General features: G+C 37.8%; 1 protein-coding gene across 4 annotated transcripts in view; it reads right to left on the bottom strand.

Moving 5' to 3' along the window:
* LOC129775209 (nicotinate phosphoribosyltransferase) overlaps positions 1–20,911 on the bottom strand; it is a 62,457-nt gene that overhangs the window by 25,743 nt on the left and 15,803 nt on the right. For all 4 annotated transcript variants that reach the window (XM_055779606.1, XM_055779605.1, XM_055779607.1 and 1 more), the window contains exons 2-5: positions 12,647–12,817; positions 12,460–12,586; positions 12,311–12,394; positions 12,097–12,224 (exon numbers count right to left, since the gene is read on the bottom strand). In XM_055779606.1, the coding sequence (XP_055635581.1) occupies positions 12,097–12,224; positions 12,311–12,394; positions 12,460–12,586; positions 12,647–12,817 (510 nt within the window). The remainder of the gene's footprint in view (positions 1–12,096; positions 12,225–12,310; positions 12,395–12,459; positions 12,587–12,646; positions 12,818–20,911) is intronic.

The raw sequence follows: 20,911 nt of genomic DNA, 5'->3' as shown, positions 1-20,911 counted from the left end.
TATTAATTACTTGAAACACGTATTCCAGACTATTATTTACAACAGACTCGGCGAGTACAACATTTCCGACATTTTTACTGAGGCTTTACATTACAATAGAAAGTTTTCTTCAAAAAAAAAAAAATCTTATGAGATTTTTGCACCGCCTGCAAACAAAGTGTTTTTCATTGAAATAGAATACTCATTTGATACACAGAAGTTAATTTTCATTAATAATTTGAATTTTAAAAACGTGTTCATTCTGCCTGAGAGCCAATTATTATTTTTGGCGCCCCCTAAACTGGTAAACAAAGCTCAATGCCATCAACGCGAATATAACAGTTGAAAAGACGAGGGACAAATGAAACTAAACTGATGTCTTAACACGAAGAGCGAGAGACGGTCAGTTCATTTGAATCTTACAGCTCACACACTCTCTTCAATTCTACAGCTCTTTTCTCTCCTTCATCATCATCAAAGTGAGCTGAAGAGCTGTTTGATTTTTTTTGCGAGCTGTTCCGCGTCAACTCACTTCAAAGAGTCGATTCTTCGGAACAGCTCATGAGCGGATGGCACATCTCTAGTTCATGTGAGCTTTGGTAAAACTCAGACGCCTTCCGATGTGCGATGGTATAAGATGAGGAGTTTTAACCTTTTAAGCCCTCTTTATGCGAGGATTTTTTGCCGAAATTTGACGAATTGTCACCCGAGCAGTTGAGTAGATGAAATATTGCTTTATTTGCACATGCGATTTTGAGGTATTCGAACCTGTGCTAGCTATTTCCCGCTTATCCCGGTCAGAGAACTTCGATTTACGTGGAGTTCTCTCCTTCTTACTGTATTCTAGAGGATTCGCCAAATAATTGAGCACTACTTGATGGGATCGTCCAATCTGACGAGAAATTTCTCTGACACCAACATTTTCTTGGTGAAATGCATCGATTTGTCTTCCTTCTCTCTCCGTGAGGACTTTTGCCTTCGGCATTTTCCAGATTTAATTGATCAAAACAACTATAACAACGGAAAATGATCAGTTACATTTTCCGTTGTTATAGAATTTTGACAGTTGAAAATACGAAAACATTCAGCGCTTACACCCACACATATGAAAATCATGAAGTGTATGTTAGTCACCAATGCCTACACACTAGAATATAAATTGAAGCATTGTTTGTTAACAATGACATAAAGCAGCAAGATCATATCCTGGTCTTATAGAAGTTGGGCAGAGTGTATTGCTCGCATATTACTATGGCATATATATTATACAAGTGCTATACTTTTATGGGAGGGTAACAATTTTTTTGTTATTTTTAAGCACATTTAATGTTATAAATCAGAATGTCAAAACAGGTTCTAACATTATTTTCGGGTGTAGATCTCTATGCACAACCTGAAAAGGCAACGGAGAGATATCCACTATTTTAGATATTTATAGAAAGAGTGACTTAATTCGTAACCAACCGCGCATAGAACTTTCTCTAATCTATCATCCATTTCAATACGTGGCGACGAAAATCGCAAGGGAATCCGAAATGGCGACCGATAGAAATCCACTATTTTCAATATTCAATATTCGTTACTCACTGAGCTTAACAAAATCTTCCATTTAACGCATACACCAGCACGTGGCGGCTGAATATATCCCTGAGCAAACGAGAAATTCCTACTATTGTCGGTCTCTATTGTCTCTATAAACCGATATTCATCCAATATGTCGTCTATTTTATCACGCGACGGCAGAAGATATTCCTGGGCTGTTTGAGAAGGGTAACTGAAAAAACCTCTTTTTACATATGTCTACAAAAAGTTGATATAGCTCACGATCAACTTTACTTATATATACCTCTCTCTAATGCATCTTCTATTTTTATACAAATTCTACACCTACACTGAAGCTACGACCAAAATGCGAGAGAAATTTAACAACGACCACACATTACACTCTTTATCAAAAACCAAAAACGTCAAATAAAACACGCGATGATGTTTAAAAAAGCTAAAAGGCTATAGAGCGAATCAGAATCTGTTTCAAGATTCCAGATTTCAGATTTCAGAAATGTATCTCAATATGGACATTCTAATTCAAGTGTTTGATTGTTAAAATCGAACCGAAAACCAGATTCAGTTTCAGTAACTATCAGATTCAGATCCAGATTTCAGACTCAAATTCTAAACTCATGCTTAAGTTTCAAACTCTAGATTTGGAGAGTTCAGAGCCAGATTGAAAATATATATGAATATTTCAATTCAGCCAACAGGTTAAGATTCAACTGACTAGAAAATTCATCCAAAATTTTAAGAATAAAATTCAAACTCTTGGAAAATATACGATTTCATATTGCTATTGTTGATACTCCATATTGCTTAAACCTATATATTTCATATTCAATGGAACACATTTTGAAATCAAGTTGTTGATTCGAGTCCTGATAAAAATTCTATTACAGAGATCAAATTCCAAATTTGAAGATGAATACCACATTTAGTTTTCATGTACGAATTCTAGATTTTAATTCCATTTTACAAGTTTCAGATTGCAGGTTTTATATTCGTATAATTTCGAGTAACAGATCCAAATTTTAGACCCAAATTCGGAATTCCGGTTGAAGATTCAAATTCAATGAACTTCTCATTATTAAATCTTGTCTCCCGATTATTCTCCCGATATTCCCGATTTTCAATTTTTAACCTTCCTATACTCGTGCATAGATCTGACAGACCGAGAGTAAATGAGGTGGCTGAATTAAATTGACTATTAACCCTTTCACGTACAACATCGAGTCTCACTCGATGTGAAATGATTGTGCCAAAACGTACAACATCGAGTCTCTCTCGTGGTGCGCTTGCATATCACAAGTCGCAAAGACGCTCTGTAGAATAGTAAAATTACTCGATGCCATCAGACAGACATCTCTTTCTTTTTTCTTCTTTCTTCTCTTTTGGGGTTGTACCAAAAAAAAAGTCCGAACAATGTCAACGGTGATCGATCCAAAGCCGGATGGAATGCAAAGGATGTTCTACACGACCACGTTATCCACATAAAGGGTGTGTCACATCAAATTGCATCACGGAAAAAACGCTGTAGAAATTCGCCCAGTAGACCGATCCTTTTGAAAATTTTAGACAGTAAAATAAAAACTATTAAACAACTTTTGGCATTTTCTTTTTATTCATACTTCGAGCCCAAGCCCGTATGCTCGCACCTTCCTCTTTACCCCGTCCATAAGGTTCTGTACAACGTCAGGTTGTAGTTTTTTTTTGAACAGAAATCCATTTTCTCTTGAAGTTAGCCTCCGATTTGACAACTTTTGGGTTCTTCCGGAGGGCCTGCTTCATAATCGCCCAATATGTCTCTATTGGGCGAAGCTCCGGCGCGTTGGGCGGGTTCATTTCCTTTGGCACGAAGGTGACCCCGTTGGCTTCGTACCACTCCAACACGTCCTTTGAATAGTGGCACGAAGCGAGATCCAGCAAGAAGATGGTCGGGCCCTCGTGCTGCTTCAATAGTGGTAGTAAGCGCTTCTGTAGGCACTCCTTAAGGTAAACCTGCCCGTTTACCGCGCCGGTCATCACGAAGGGGGCGCTCCGCTTTCCGCAAGAGCAGATCGCTTGCCACACCATGTACTTTTTGGCAAACTTGGATAGTTTCTGCTTGCGAATCTCCTCCGGAACGCTGAATTTGTCCTCTGCGGAGAAGAACAACAGGCCCGGCAGCTGACGAAAATCCATTACCAGGCAATGCGGCTTCGTCAGCATTTTGGTGTACAGCTTCCGGGCTCACGCCTTCCCCACCATGTTTTGCCTTTCGTCGCGGTTAGGAGCCTTCTGAACCTTGTATGTACGCAGGCCCTCCCGCTGCTTGGTCCGCTGGATGAATGAACTTGACAAATTCAGCTTATTGGCGACATCCTGGACCGAACTTCTCGGATCACGTCTAAACTGCTTAACTACGCGCTTGTGATCTTTTTCACTGACGGAGCATCCATTTTTGCCGTTCTTCACCTTCCGGTCGATGGTTAGGTTCTCGAAGTATCATTTTAGTACTCTGCTGACCGTGGATAGGACGATTCCCAGCATCTTACCCATGTCCCGATGTGACAACTCCGGATTCTCGAAATGAGTGCACAGGATTAATTCACGACGCTCTTTTTTCGTTCGACGACATTTTTCCAAATTTACGAAAAATTGACAGTGAAGCATGGCCAACGTGATCTATACACTCTTATCTGATTATAAGCGAAAGCTGAAGATATAATTCCTAAAAATTAAATTTCTACAGCGTTTTTTCCGTGATGCAATTTGATGTGACATACCCTTTAGCTACTGGTGCTGTTGTATAAATGCGTGATAGTATTACACCTCGTTATTAAATTAAGCTGGAAAGTGTTGTCTATGAGTAAAAAGAAAAGCATAAACGAGATTCTATATCTTTCTCGGTCTGGGCAAACTATGCGAAAAGTTTTAAGGCGTGCTTATTTTCAATGTGTCTCCTGTTTCGCTCGCTCATATTGATCTTATATTGCCAAAGCATATACACTGCGTTTCATAACTATAGAACCACTCCATTTTTCTGAGTTTCCCGAGATATGTAAGAAGTCGGTGAATTGAAATATGTAGTGTAGAAAACAATAATTATCTTCATTTATAAGATTGACCATTTGAACTTGTGTCCAGGCGCGAAACATTCACAAAACTAAAATTCATGTGTTTCATAAGAACTTATGAGAAGTGATCGTACGAATACAATGCAACTTGCAAGCAGTATGAGTGATTTAGAGAGCATAAACTAACATTATCCTCTGCGTAGAACGAACGAGATACACACTATAACATGGCGTAGCTTCGTCGAAACCACTCCGAATGGGTTATTTCAACTGATCGGAAACTAAAGATGACCTACGAATTGGAAATATATTGTAATTCATGTGAAATTGACGTTGATTTTGTAAAGGAGTGGGAGTTTTTCCATCTGGTTCTATAGTTATGAAACACTGGAATTTTAGTTTTTTGAATGTTTCGCTCCTGAACACAACAATAAAGTCCAAATGGCCAGTTTTATAAATGGAAATAGTTATTGTATTCCACACTATATACTTCAATTCAAGCAATTTCTTACATAACTCTGGAAACTAAGAAAAATGAAGTGGTTCTATAGTTATGAAACGCAGTGTATATTATACGAATGATATACCAGTATTGGGGAGTAGCACATTTTCTGCTATTTTTAGGCTCATTTAATGTGATAAATCGGGATGCCAAAACGTGTGCTACAAATTATTGTGGGTGTAGGTTTGGAACTAACAGTAACATTACAAATTCTGATGTTGTATTCAGATTCCAGTTTAAAATACATATCCAACCCAGTGTTGTCACATTTTCATCTGTACCAGAAGGAATAAAATATTTTTAATTTGTACTTTTTCTTCCAAAAATCTGTACTATCGAAAATATTCCTGTAGAGGAAAAACTGTTTTAATGGCATGAAAATGTTTTCCAGATCTTGTAAATTCCTATTGTAGAACCTTGGAAATGCTTATACTACAATAGTGGAAGAGAGAGCAGGACAATAGAGGCTTCAGATTATGGACTAGTTAGTTTGTTTACCAGATCAAAAACCTATCATGAATACGTTTTGTTTTGTTTTCATTCATACCAAGGGATGCATTTTTAATGATTTGAGTAATAACACTGAGCAAAATATGTAAACAAATGTTCAAAAATTACTTTATGAGAAAAAACAGAATCTGTATGAAAAATAACGGAAAAATCTGATCCATCTTTCCAGATAAATCTGTACGTGTGGCAACACTCATTCAACCTCTGATTTTAGGTTCAGATTTGGGAGGCATATCCAGGTTGTCGATTTCAAATTTTGGATTCTGATTGTGAATCATACAGTACACCACAACACCATACAGTGACCCACAACGAAAAAAACCCACCCGAATTCATAAACTTTTTTTAAGGTAACCTCTCAAATGGACGTTTATATTTACCGGTATTGAACAGCATTGAATAATTCCAATTTGATTCACAATTTTTCAAGTTCTATGCAATTTGATAATCTTCGATTAAAAAACTGGAAAGTTCACAATGTATTATGACAAAACATTGACGCACCCCTTGTTATTGGTGTTGCCTTTTGTCAAAACTGTTTGTACACGCCATTTACGTTCGATTCAAACTGTGCTTCAGATACTTATCGTTGAAAAGAATGTTTGAACTTGAAGAAATCATGGCTGGTAAACAAATTCTAATTCCCTTCCGAAATTTGGTGGTGAAGGATTATAAGGACAATCTAACACAATGAAAATTGCTGCAAAATATAATATCGGTGGTGGTGCTGTACAAGAAATTCGGGCAAAGTACCAGAAACATACATTAAATCCGCGTCTTTTACTTTGGGAGTAGGTACTTGTTTTTTTCGGAATACGAGGCAAAACGTATGAAGCGTAAACGTACGAAATGTTGTGCTGCAAAATGTTGACTTGCACGAAGAAATACCCTATGCGAAATATCAACTCAATCGCACTTCATTCATTAGGTTCGCAGATGTCAAAATTTAATTTAATTAAAAACCGAAAAACCACCCAATCACCCCTTGAAGTTGTCATTTAAAAAAAATATGCCGAAAGTCTTAAAATTGCATGAAACGTCGAGATTTGCGACGTGTACACTGAGAAAAAAATAGTACTTTTCATTCACGGAAATATTGATTTGCAATATATCAATACATGGTTTTTATTTCTTTTTCATAAAAAAATCAATAATTGAGGAAGTTTAAACAAAATGTAAGATGGTAAAATTATTCTAGACAAACTTTATAGAACAGCAATTCCGCCTGCAAATGACGGATCTTTATAGCAGTATGTCTGAAAAAGAACCAGAGGATCTCAAGCCCTTAAGGAGTATGGTTGTAATATCTGTTATCCATGGTTATTATGCAAAGAAAGAAATGGATAAATTTCTAATCACATCACTCACCACAGTGAATAAAATGTGATCCTTTTCATATACTGCACAAAAAATTTGCTTAAAGAAGGAAATCGCACAAAAAATCACACGAAAAAGGAGCGTAAAAACAGGTTTGACTGTATGTGACAGTAACAAAAAAAATCCTATTTTCATTAGTATATGACCAATTTTGATTACGGCTGACTTCAGAATCAATAATCTTTTTTAGGAATATCGTAACTCGAATCTAGATGTCTAATTTAAACAGCATATTCGGCAAAGTTCTTGGAAAATCAATAAATCATTTGGGAAAAATAATATTTCAAGTACACCGTTAAAAAGTCTTACCTAAAAATTTAATTTATTATTAAGAAGTTTAATGCCACACATTAAATTAGTTCATCGATTTTCTAACATGTTTGCCGTACATCATATTTAAATCATACATTTAGAATAAAAGGTCAATGATTTTCAATACGCGTTTTTTGATAGGGGTCTTCTGTCACCTTATGTGCGAAATTTAAAAAAGTCGTAGAGAGTCGGCTGATTTGGCGTGGAATTGTTCCATGTGAAATTTAGTACCTTAGTCGGCTTTAAAGATTCCAAATTCATATTTTACATTTCATATTCAAAATGAAGTTTGGAATCCTCTTTAAGATTCTTGATTCAAATGCCTGAATTGGAATCCAAATGTATTTTTCAGTCCGGATTACGAGGGTTGTTCGATATGTACACGCGATACACCTGTTACAATACATCAAATTTGACATGAGCGTTGGATAGTTTGTCTGTTTTGATGTAATGCTTTGAATGATTCTAGATTCCATATTCAGAATGAGGTAATAATTCGAGTTCTACATTCAAATTCTAGATTCAAGTTTTCATATCCAAAATTCGGACTCCCAGCTCTGGAGTTTAAGATTAAGGATTCCATAATTCAGATCCCACAAATTCAGATTCCAGATTCAAATCCACATATTGATTTCAGATCACAGATTTGGAGTCCCAATTGAGAATCCAGATCAATGCATAAAATTTTGGATTTTAGAATCCATATTCTACATTCAATTGCAAGTTTCCATGTTCGAGTTCCAGATTCGAGATTAAAGTTCTAGATGTAGATTTCAGATTCAATTTTCATGTACAGTTTCGGTTTCGAATTTCAGGTGGTGATTCAAGATTAAAATTTCGACGTCAAGCCAAGACTCATTTTTCAGACTCCCGATTCAAATTTCAGATTCAGTTCTAAAATCAGTTTTCACATTCATATTTCATAATCTAGGTTCTACGCTCACTTGTCAAACTCTGATTACAGATTTCATAGCCGGTTTGAGCATTGAAGCGCCCCTTATCTTGAAATTCTGTAAAGGTGCTTGGAGGATATATTTCTAAAATTTTTCTATTTCCTCAGGCGCGAGCTAATTACAAACCGCGTAAACAAATTATTGTTTACCATATTATATATATATATATATATATATATATATATATATATATATATATATATATATATATATATATATATATATATATATATATATATATATATATATATATATATATATATATATATATATATATATATATATATATATATATATATATATATATATATATATATATATATATATATATATATATATATATATATATATATATATATATATATATATATATATATATATAGCCAATTTGATTGCAATTGGTTTTTTTCCCTCTCTAGAAGCGACTCCAGTAGAAATTTGTATGTAGAATTAGCTTGTAGGATTAAGTATGTATAGTGTTAGATTAATTTATATTCAGTGAGATTGAAATAAAGAGTCGGAAGATACACGTTAAGAGGATCGGTCGTGTTTGAGTTGCCCAAAGAAAAGCCCAAGATCGTTCGGTCCGCTACAGCATCCAAATCCATTAACTTCATATTACAGTTTTCCGTTTTAGACTTAGGAACCTTACTTCAGACTTAGATTCATACTGAACTTCTTATCTTGAAAATTGGTGTTTGATTGGGAATCGTTTTGAAGTTAATATACAAATATTTTTAATGATATAATTTTCTATGCAAACCTATTCGTTTTGAAAAAAAAATTGAGGAAAAACATATTTTTGGAAACAAAAATTGATGAAAAATTAAGTAAAAATTTCAAGTTTTGCATACCAATTGAATTGGCACTTGTCTTATTGTTTCATTTGAAATACATTACAATTAATTCCATTGATTTTAAACGATTGGATATGATCTGCTGAGTTACTCCAGGTGTATCTGCAAGGTATTGTTGCGTTTGTGACGGATCTTGATCGAGTAAAGCCTCCAATTCTTCATCATAAAACTTTTTTGGCGGTCCAGAACGTTCTTCGTCTTCCAATTCAAAATAACCACTTTTAAATCGTGCAAACCACGTCTGACGCATTCGCTCAGTTGGAGCATGGTCACCATAAACTTCCACCAAAATGCGATTACTTTCCGTAGCTTTTCTCCTCATATTGAAGTAATGATGTAACATTCCCCGCAAAAACACTCTCGTTGGTACGAAAATCGACATATTCGAAGTGGCCAAAAACTATGTTGTTTACGCTTCAACTTTTTGACATATACTGAAAAAGACGCGCAATGACAGTAGCTTTCCAATGAATGTCTGGAAATTTGATTGACTGGAATAATAATCAAGTTACGCTGTTGTAAAACCGAAGAAACTTACCGGTACACCTAATATCTTAAGTTGCCTCCTTCGGTAACTTATTACAACGGGCGAGTATGAAGAATGTGAAAAGCATGCGCATTGAATAAAATAAGTTCGTAGTCCTACAGTCCTTTCACTGCGAACTTCTCGAGCTACTTGATTATAACTCAGCCATCTTGAAATGTAAAAATTGTAATTGTTGAAAACACATATAAACCATATGCAGCACCTGGAGGCGATCTGGCGTAGTGGTAACATCCATGCCTCTCACGCTGAAGGTCACGAGTTCAATTCTCACTCCCGACATTCTTCCAAAATGGAAGTAAAAGTGACGAACCAGCCAAATGAGTTGAAAATCACTATAATACAGATAAAAAAAAAATATGCAGCACCTTGCACCAAATATATATTTGCAATGCTGATTTCCCCAATGCTCCTTGGGTTTGAAGTCTGTGTTGAGGAAATTCATTCCGGTTTGCAGAAATACATGCGAGTACCAAAGTTTCCGCACCTTGCATTTATTTTGCAATGCCTATTTCCCTAGGCTCATTGGTTTTGAAATCTGTGTTTGGAAATACACAGATTCCAGTGATCGTACATCAACCACTGCGCAATTACAACTGAGTGGATTTCCGTGCGGGCACCCACTCTTACACAGATTCGTGTGATTTCAATTGCCTGTTTTGAAAGCAATTTTAAAGCTATTGGAACAACCTTTCTGAATCAATAAGTAACAAGCATTTAACGCATAGACATTTCTTTCATTCGAACGAAGTATTTATCATACCATTTCGTTCAGTTGTTCAGGAGATATCAACGCTCAAAATCTTGTTGCTCCGGCGTAACGCTCTCGTTTTCGAAACTTTCAACTTACACTCTAGCACAGAAATAAAAGACGTAGTCCTACGTCAAAAAACAAAAGCTGCATGCGGAAACTCATCAAAACTCGGTTTGGTTCGTTCATTAGCCCGCTATCATAGAAAAGTTTATGAACCAAACTCACGATAACTGCGTCAACGAGTAGAATTCCGTATTGTTCCGGTAATTCCTCGCGGGCAAGAATGCTACTTCCAGCGAATTTTACCATTCGTTGCATGAGATCGTTAAACAACAGCAACTGCAGTTTAATCACATCTCGCCGCGGTTCGTGCATTATCAAGTTTCTTTATATCTCGAGAATTTCAAGTATCTCCAGGCAGGGCAGACCGGAATGATAGCGAAGCCAGCCGGAGTCGGAGGAAGTCCCTGGCGCGGGAAAAAGTTGTAAATGCATCCACAAAACGGTACCCATTTATGTCATCAAACAATTGATAAAACGATGCTCAGCCGCTGTTGTCGTGATTCCAGTGGTGAATAACGCGGCTTCGTTTGGATGATTTGCAGTGTCTCATTTTGTGGAAACGCAAGCAGCAATGACTTGCGGAGAACTTGTAAGTCTTTATGGCGTCCCGAAGGGTTAAGCCTTTTCACCACCGTCTGTCGGGTTGTCGTAATGTAAACACCGAATTTATTGCAGTGGAATCACGCGAGAATAAATATGGAACATTTGTTGTCGGGCAGAGACAGTGGAAGAGATTTGTTAGAGATGTTTTCTGCATCGAGTTTTGTTCCTTTTTGTTCAGAAAGCGACCTCCTAAACAGCGCAACGATCGACCTTGAATATTTGGAAGTTGCCAAGAGAGGTGAAATTTTCTTGAAAATGCAATAAGCCTACACACACGATGTAAACAAAGTCATGAACACGACTAAACCAATCAATCTGACTGTTTCCGTTGTTTTAGTGTTAACATTCTCGCCATTGACATTGACTTCCACCGAAGAAAATCTGTTCCAAACAAACCTTCGCTCGTTCAAAATTCAAGTGGTATCGTAGATACTGTAAAACAAGGGGGTAGACGTTTGGGAAATTGCCACCCACCCAGTGCACGACATCCGGGGCCACCTTCTGAACTGCACATGTCAAGGTGTTATATATTGAAACATATCCGATTCCGTTAAGTTCGCATTAAAGCCAATGTGTTCCCGGATGTGGAAGGTGCCGCCTGGGTTGGAAGTGTTACACACATTGTATTGAACAAAATTACAAAATTTCCACGTGTATACCGTGAAAAAAGCTCATGTTGCAAGGTTATTCGGGCCCTATTTTTGCGCCTTCGAAAATCAGCCACCATTTGTTTGATATCTGAAACCCGTGGTTCCGCGGCATGTTGGTGCCGTTGTTGGTTGGTGTGGCGTTTTTAGACTTCGTGAAAAATCGCTGTCAGATTTGAATCGCGTGATTTTCCACACTATGTGTTACCGTGGAGCAGTATAAAATAAACAATCGATAGTCATTTTTCAAAATCGCCAGGGAGGTGGAACCTCCTCGTGCCACCCGGATCTTCACGTCAATTTGTTTAGTTTATTGATTCACAATGCTGCGCTGATATGAGCCGTTGCATGATATTTGCTTTGGGAGACAAATCGAACTTGAACTTACCGATGTAGGAGTACTTCGATGCCGACAGGCCTCCGTCAGGCCCTTGAGCGCGCCGAAGGCCAAACTCGAGCAGGTTGATGTGTCGCCCAGCGACCATACGATAGCGTGCCGCATTCGTAGCCATCAAGCTATTGAATTGGGGGGGGGGGGGGGGGGAGTTAAATTTAAACCGTAAATATTTTGCATAGATTGGGGAGATTCGTTTTAAACCTACCTTGCATAGTTTACCAGGGTGAGTAGGGTAGTTTCCAACAACTGCGCAATAATCAGTGGTCCTACCACTTTAATCAGGGGAACTCTGCGAATAAATAATGACCCTATTTAAGACCAACAGCAAATGAATCACGTTACGGAATTAGGTACCTGGGGAAAGCGACCGAACCCTCCTCGATGGCATACAGCGTGACATCCTTCGCGGTTAGCTGGCCTAAGTAATCAAAAAATTCCTCCTCGATGCCCTCGGGGAGCGCATGTTTGAGATATTCAATATCTGAAAAGATTAACATTCAGTGATCTTAAACTTACCAATATCCGGCATTGGCGTTGTTACCTGTTTCTGAGTAATGGAAATTGTCCAAAAACTTCAAACATTCTTCCAGTCCTGCGAAAATGGTGAATTCGCCGTGAAAAGGGTTGTTACGGAAGAACAGATCAAACACGGCTTGGTCGTCAATTTTGCCGGACTTCCAGTACGCATAGGCCATCGTAATTTGGTACAGATCTGGATTGAAATTTGATTGAAATCATTCTTTGAGTATTGTTGACAAAATTTTAGTTTCTATAAGTAAATTTGTCGGGTTATTTTCTTAAACGTAAATTCTGGAGGAGTTGTTTGTGAGATTTTTACCAACAGTATGGATAGTCAAAAGCAGTATTTTGGACGTATTTCTCTTTTTACAACCGAAAAGGTATTTAAGATATTAAATAACCGTTTGTTCTCCAGACCGCTTACTCTGTCTTAATTCTTACTATTTTTTAATTAACCCTTTCCCGTACAACATTGAGTCTCACTCGTGGTGTACTTGCATAACATAGGGCACTAAAATGCTCAGCAGAGTGATGAAATCACTTGATGTGTGACGAATTAAATAAAGCGGGAAGGGGTTAAACATACATTTCGCACAATAGTGCTCTCAGCGATAATTCGGGCTTTATTTTTGGGCCAAATGATTTGTGTTTCTTCGTGAATGGCATTAACCTTCCCAGAGGGACTTTCGCCGTCTCAACGTACACTCTGTCCAACTTCTATAAGACCACCCTGATTCTATTTCGTTGCAACACAAACAGTTAGAATTTCAACATGATACATTCATACATTGTTGAATAAAGTATATTTAACGTCAATTTCGTTCAAAAGAGTTGTTTGTTTATTTATTGTGCTTAAATATGATAATTTCAGCTGTCCAGCTTCTATAAGACCATTTCAAAATACATGAGTATTATCAATGAAAAATTCAAAATGATCGTCTGATTTACATGTTAATAATTGGTAACCATTTCGGCTAATAACCTTGAAATTTCGTGTTGGAATACTATTTACAAATTCTGCTGAACGGATTTCTCGATATTTTTCCATATTTCCGAAATTGCGACCTTAAGGTCTTCAGTCGTGGTGTACCACTTTCCCTTAGCGTGGATTCTGCGTACAAGAATCCCCCTCAGATTTTCAACAGGATTCAAGTCTAGAGAGCGAGCCGGCCAGTCCAAAAAATTAAGTTTTTGGTCCTTGATCCATTGGTTAATTGCCTTGCTGGTATGAATAGTAGCATTTTTTTGCTGGAATGTGATTTTTTTGAGACTATATCCACGCAAAAACGGTAGGAGAGAGGGTTCCACAACATGTATGTAATTCTTGAATGATGTGAAAGCTATCTGGAGCTTTCCGGTTGCACAGAATCCCGTCCAAAACATGCACGAGCCTCCACCAAAATTCCTGGTTGAAAAATACTGTTGCTTCTTCCGTAAATCACACCCGTTGAAACCATCAGGACCATCCAAATTGAGCTTTTTGGTCAGTAAAGATAACCTATACATTGAAGAACTTTTCGTTATGATGTATAGCAAAACGTATTGTTTTGGAAACATTCTTTGTCACAGAATACCATGTCCTACTGTTCCTTCATGTGAGCTTTGGCAAAACTCAGACGTCTTCCGATGTGAGATGTTGTTAGATGAGGAGTTTCAACTTTGTAAGCTCTCTTTATGCTAGGATTTTTTATCAAAACTTGACGAATTGTCACTCGAGTAACATTGAAATTTAAATATTGCTTTATTTGCATGAGCGATTTTGAGGTATTCGAAGCTGTTTTAGTTATTTCCCGCATATCCCGGCCAGAGAGCTTCGATTTACGTGGAGTTCTCTCCTTCCTACCGTATCCTTGAGGATTCGCCAAATAATTGAGCACTATTTGATGGGATCGTCCAATCCAACGAGCAATCTCTCTGATACCTACATTTTCTTATTGAAATGCATCGATTTGTCTTTCTTCTCTCTCCGTGAGCACTTTTCCCTTCAGCCTTTTCCAGATTTATTGATCAAAATAACTATAACAACGGAAGATGTAACTGGTCTTATATAAACTTGACACTTGAAAAATACGAAAAACATCCGTTTACGCTCAGCGCTTGCACACACACATATGAAAATCATACAATGTATTGTAGTCAGTGCCACAAATGATCAAAATCTGTTCACGAATGAAGACATTAGCTTTTTCCCAGTGTCGGATGAATTCTCTTCTGTTGATACTCAACGCCATATCTGTCATAATGAGTATAACACAAGAGTCGAGACGCGTGAACTTTGTCTGGTATGTTGAACGAATAGAGCATGAACGAATTTCAGAAAGTCTGCATTCAGGCACTTCCATTACTGTCAATAATTTCGGGTGATTATCACGAACGTTACGTGGATCTTCATCGCTAGCAGTGAATTTCTATTGAAAACGTGGTTGATTTCCATATTTAGAAACAAAGGAAGGGCCAGGAATCCGGAGAGAGCAACATTAGCTTTCGTTGAGCCTTGACCGATGTGCGGTGTTGAGCGGTTGAGCGACGTTTAGCGTTGAACGGCGTTGAGCGTCCCGTTACCGTTTCTTTTTCTCTGTTATACTGTATTATAATGACTTCCAACACTTTTTGGCTGGCTTGTCACTTCCATTTTTGGAAGAATGCCGGGAGTGAGAATTGAACTCACGATCTTTAGCGTGAAGGGTACGGTCCGTTCCCGTTACCGTTTCCGCTTTCTATGATCTTCTACTATCGCCATTTCGCTCTAACACGATCTTAGTTTCTAACACTTTCTTTATCTAATTCCACTTCACTAACGCCATTTTCGATCTTCTAGGGCGGTTTTCAATGAACCGGGAGCCACTATCTCTTTTTCCAAAATGGCATCGGAATACGATATTCGACTTCCGCTGTTTAAGCCCTTCCATCCAATACCCATATCGTAGGGGTTTTATATGATTGCTAATCATTTATAGCCAGTATCATTAAACCAGAAATCAAAACAAGATTATGTTCGTTTTTTCGCTCGTCTGTTATTGTCACCCATTTCCCATATAATTGCCATTTCTGGCCAATCGGGAGTAGATTCATAGAATATAGCTAGAGTTATACCATACATTCCATTGCCGAAATCGCCAAAAATTCTTGTTTTTGGCGACTTCGACTCCCTTTACCATTAATCGATTTTACTCTCAATTAGTTGACGTTGAATTTTATGCTTTGATTTTCACTAACAAGCAATAATATTCAATTTCGATGTTACGAATATCATGGCGAAAATAAATATGTAAATGAAAAATGAACTTTATGGCAAGCTGATGTTGATGTTCATTGCACTGGTGTTCATTGATAGTATTGTTCCATATTTATCGACTCTCGCTTGTGCAGCAGGTTGTCAATACAAGCAGGCTGAAATTCGCCGTGACGTGAATGGCGTGAACGTGAATATTTTCGGCACTGATTGTAGTCACTAATACCTAAAGGGCGAATACGAAATTATTGCGACACCGAAAATGTCATGCCACTATTCTTATAATGTTTAGAATCAAACCAAAATTTTAGGGTAGTTTTATACATATATTTACTTCAAAAATCAAAAGAAAAGTTAATCGATGGAGCCTTGAGTGTAAAATTGAACGCATTTTCGCTTGATGCCCTCCATCAAAGTCTTTACAGTGTCATCCGGTACCAGTTTCTCAGTTCTTTTCCATTTTCTTAACATGTCATTCGCGTCTTTGACTGTCTTCTTGCTCTTCCGAAGTTCCCCCTTCATTATTGCCCAGTGCTGCTCCACCGGGCGCAGCTCCGGACAGTTTGGCGGGTTCATGTCCTTTGGAACAAAATGGACAGAATTGGCCTCATACCACTCCAGGACACTTTTAGAATAGTGGCATGATGCCAAATTTGGCCAAAATAGCGGAGCTTCGTCGTGCTGCTGCAAGAACAGCAAAAGGCGCTTCTCGAGGCACTCAGATTTGTAGATCTCGCCATTTACTGTGCCCTTTGTCACGAAAGGCTCACTCCTCAGTCCGCAAGAGCAGATGGCCTGCCAAACGAGAAATTTGGAGGCGAACTTCGACATTTTCTTCTTCTTAAATTTGTCCTCCACATCGAACTTGCTCTTGCCGGTAAAAAACTCCAACCCCGGAATTTGCTTAAAATTGGCTTTTATATACGTTTCGTCGTCCATCACACATCAGCCATATTTTGTCAGCATCTTCTCGTAGAGCTTCCGTGCCCGAGTTTTAGCCGTCGATTGTGGCCGCTCATCGCGGTTTGGGAAGTTCTGTACCTTGTATGTATGTAGTCCAGCTCTCTTCTTTGCATTCTGGACGTAGCTCTGCGACATGCCGATCTTTTTAGTCAAATCACGGCTTGAGACGTTGGGATTTGCTTTAATCATCCGCTTCACCTTTCCCTCCGTCTTTTTGTTCTCCGGTCCCGGTTTTCTTCCAGCTCCTTTGCCGTGGTCCAACGTCAACCGCTCCTGAAACCGCTTCAACACTCAGGAGACGGTTGAATGGTGAATGTTCAACGTTTTTCCCAACTGCCGGTGCGACAGGTCAGGAAATTCCAGGTGTTTGGAAAGAATTTGTTCTCTCGACTCGCGTTGGTTCACCTCCATTTTCGTTGAATCGAAAAACACGACTTCGAGTTTGACAGCATGTAGACAATACACATCAATGAGAAAGTGTGCAAAATTTGGTTGATTTTTACCCAATGGTAAAAAAGTTATGTTCTGTTGAATGTGTCGCAATAATTTCGGGTTCGCCCTTTACACACTAGAATATAAATTGAAGCATTTTTTGTATACAATGACACAAAGCAGCAAGATCATCACCTGGTCTTATAGAAGTTGGACAGAGTTTTGGTATTAACTTGCGTTATTTTCACAGCCATTCCATGCCAAACCGTTATAGTGGTTCTCAGATTTTCGTCAAAAGTGGTAGTTTTGTTCTTTATTGCAAATTATTAGACCAGTATTTTTTTTTGTTAGAGTGACCATTTCCATTTTAGGGTGGTCCGAAAAATCCTTTTTTTTTGCATTTTTGCCAAAAATGACTTTTTTAAAAAATTTATAACTTTTGAACCACTGAACCAATTCAGATGTTCGACATTTTAAATTAAAGCCAATTAGTCTCTTTTGGAAAAAAATACTACAGTTGCAGAAAATTTGAATTATGTGTTCGTTATTACTGATTATATTTGTTTTCTATAGTTTTCATGGCCTCGGGACCAAAGGCGCTATATTTTTTTATATTTTTCCTGGAAAGTTGAGGATTTTTCAAATAACATATCTCGAAACCAGGGAAGCTTTTTTTTCGTTTTTGAGTTTTGATTTTTCAAAGTAAACCGATGGCCAAAAATCATCTGAATCGGTGTAGTAGTTCAAAAGTTATGAATTTTTGAAAAAAAAAAATCATTTTTGGACAAAAGGAGAAAAAGTAGATTTTTCGGACAACCTTAAATTGAAAATGGTCACCCTAATGAAAAAAATAAAAAATACGGGTCTAATGTTTTGCGATAAAGAACAAAACTACCAATTTTCACGAAAATCTGAGAACCACTATATCGGTTTAGCATGGAATGGCTGTATATATATAAATTGAGTGATGTCTGTCTGTCTTTCTGTCTATCTGATCCTTATGGACTCGGAAACTACCGAACCGATCGACATGAAAATTGGTATGTAGGGGTTTTTGGGGTCGGGGAAGGTTCTTCTGACAGTTCGAGAGCCCTCCCCCCTCTCTTAGGGGGGCTACCATACAAATGAAACCCAAATTTCTGAATAACTCGAGAACTAATCAAGCAAATAGAGCCAAATTTAGCATATGTAGGTTTTGGGGTACAATAAATGATTCTATGATGGCTAGATACTCCTGCCCCTTCTCTAAGGGGGGGGCTACCATACAAATGAAACACAAATTTCTGCATTACTCGAGAATTAATCAAGCAAATGAAACGAAATTCGGCATGATGAGGTTTTGGGATGCAATAAATGATTCTATGGTGGTTAGATACTCCTTCCCCCTCTCTAAGTGGAGGCTACCATACAAATGAAACACAAATTTCTGCATTACTCGAGAATTAATCAAGCGAATGAAACGAAATTTAGCATGTGGAGGTTTTAGGGTGCAATGAATGATTCTATGGTAGTTAGATACTTCTGCCCCTCTCTTAGCTGCCGTAATCTCGCAAAGTGACGCAAGCGCCAAAATTGACATTTTACTTTTTTTGTTATGGATCGATAAAGAATACCAAATGCTTTCAAACAACTGCGAAGTTTTACAGAAATGTGAGAAAATGACCCCGTAAAAACCTAAAAACGAAGTAGCGCAAGCGCCTTTTTCCCTATGGTGTGACGTAATTTGATTGTGATGCGAAGTGATTTTTTTTATCTAATCTGATAGCATAGGATGGATTAGCAGGGATAGTAAATTTCACATAACAACATCTTCCGTGATGAACATTTAGCATAATGAAAATTCCTTTTCGAAAAGCTCGTCATGCCAAATATTTTAATCCAAAACAGTCCATCCCCATGCAGTGCTACATTTATAATAGCAATTTTGTTTGGAAAAAATATCCTAGATCGATCATATATTGCACATAAAAATTGTAACTAATTAGTTTAAACTCATCAATTCAATTGTTGATTACCAGCATTGATGGCAATGATGTATTCTATCCTCAGGTATCAAGGGACTAAGGTTCTTGACGCTGTTTATTTCCCCACCTGCTCAATTTCTCTTTCGAATGGATCGAAGCTGAGTGTTGATTGAAGGGTAAATGTCGGATTTGGTGAAAAGCTGCATTTTTCTAAATTCATCATCGAAATGCATCCTGTAACAAAACTCAAAACATTCTCGCATAAACTGTATCTTTACATTGGATGATTTTGGACGGCATTATCTTATGTTTTCAATTGCATTTTGGATTGGAAAAAACAGGAAGTGGGTTATATCTATGGTATAACCGCAAGGGTGACGTAGGACTATCGTTGATTTAGAGATCATTTGTTTGAAGTTGAATCTGAATTCATTCTGAATGAATGAATATTTGAAGAACTTCGAAAACGAGAGCGTTACGTTGGAGGCACAAGGTTTTATGCATCCAATATTGGATACTGAAATATCCTACTGATGGGGAAGAATAATCTTCAGAAGCTATCCTGTTAATTGCGATTGATTGAAAAATCACAAAACCAAATGTATTTGGTCACAGTATTACATGGATAGAAAACATTAAAATAAACTCTTTTTTTTTATCTGTATTATAGTGACTTTCAACTCATTTGGCTGGTTCGTCACTTTTACTTCCATTTTTGGAAGAATGTCGGGAGTGAGAATTGAACTCGTGACCTTTAGCGTGAGAGGCATGGATGTTACCACTACGCCAGATCGCCTCCCATTTAAAATAAACTCTTTCACATGAATGTATTTTTAAATTCCCAGAGGAACTGGCAGATTATTTTCAGTAACGATTAGATATTTCCACATTTTCCTCGATACTGGAAGCCCACCAGTGGTTAATGCTAACTCGATAACCATCTGTTAATAGCACTTGATTGAAACATATTTGGTCACAGTGTTACATGGATAGAAAACATTCAAATAAACTCTTTCACATGAATGTATTTTTAAATTCCTAGAGGAACTGGCAGATTATTTTCCGGATCGATGCTGAACGGCATCCAAACGGAAAGAATTCCATGCGTGTATGTGTATGTGTAGCGGCTGCTTCGATGGTCACCTTCTCTTCTTCTGAAGGATCGGCTTCTCTGTGCTCCCTCACAGTTTCAAACAAACTGCTTGCGTTTCAGGGCAGATCTCGATCCTTCGCCGTCCATCACCCTCAGCAACGATGTTGTCTTGTCGATGTCCTCACGAAAAATGAATGCGTCTCACCAACAGAATATCGCTTAAGTATGCTTTTTGTGCGTGATTGAATCGAGAGAAGGCGTGGTTTACGATGGCAATTTGGAAGGCAAACTAGAGGGGAATGAACTCTCTGAGCTCGGAACTTTCGGCGACTGAGCAATAATCGATTGCGGGCGCATACAATATTGGATACGGAAATATCCTACTGATGAGGAAGAATAATCTTCAGAAGCTATCCTGTTAATTGCGATTGATTGAAAAATCACAAAACCAAATGTATTTGGTCACAGTGTTACATGGATAGAAAACATTCAAATAAACTCTTTCACATGAATGTATTTATAAATTCCCAGAGGAACTGGCAGATTATTTTCAGTAACGATTAGATACTTCCACATTTTCCTCGATACTGGAAGCCCACCAGT

The sequence above is a fragment of the Toxorhynchites rutilus genome, chromosome 3 (assembly GCF_029784135.1).
Source record: "Toxorhynchites rutilus septentrionalis strain SRP chromosome 3, ASM2978413v1, whole genome shotgun sequence".
Lineage (NCBI taxonomy): Eukaryota > Metazoa > Arthropoda > Insecta > Diptera > Culicidae > Toxorhynchites > Toxorhynchites rutilus.
Note: the sequence above shows the minus strand (reverse complement) of the source record. Positions and strands in the feature narration are given on the sequence as shown.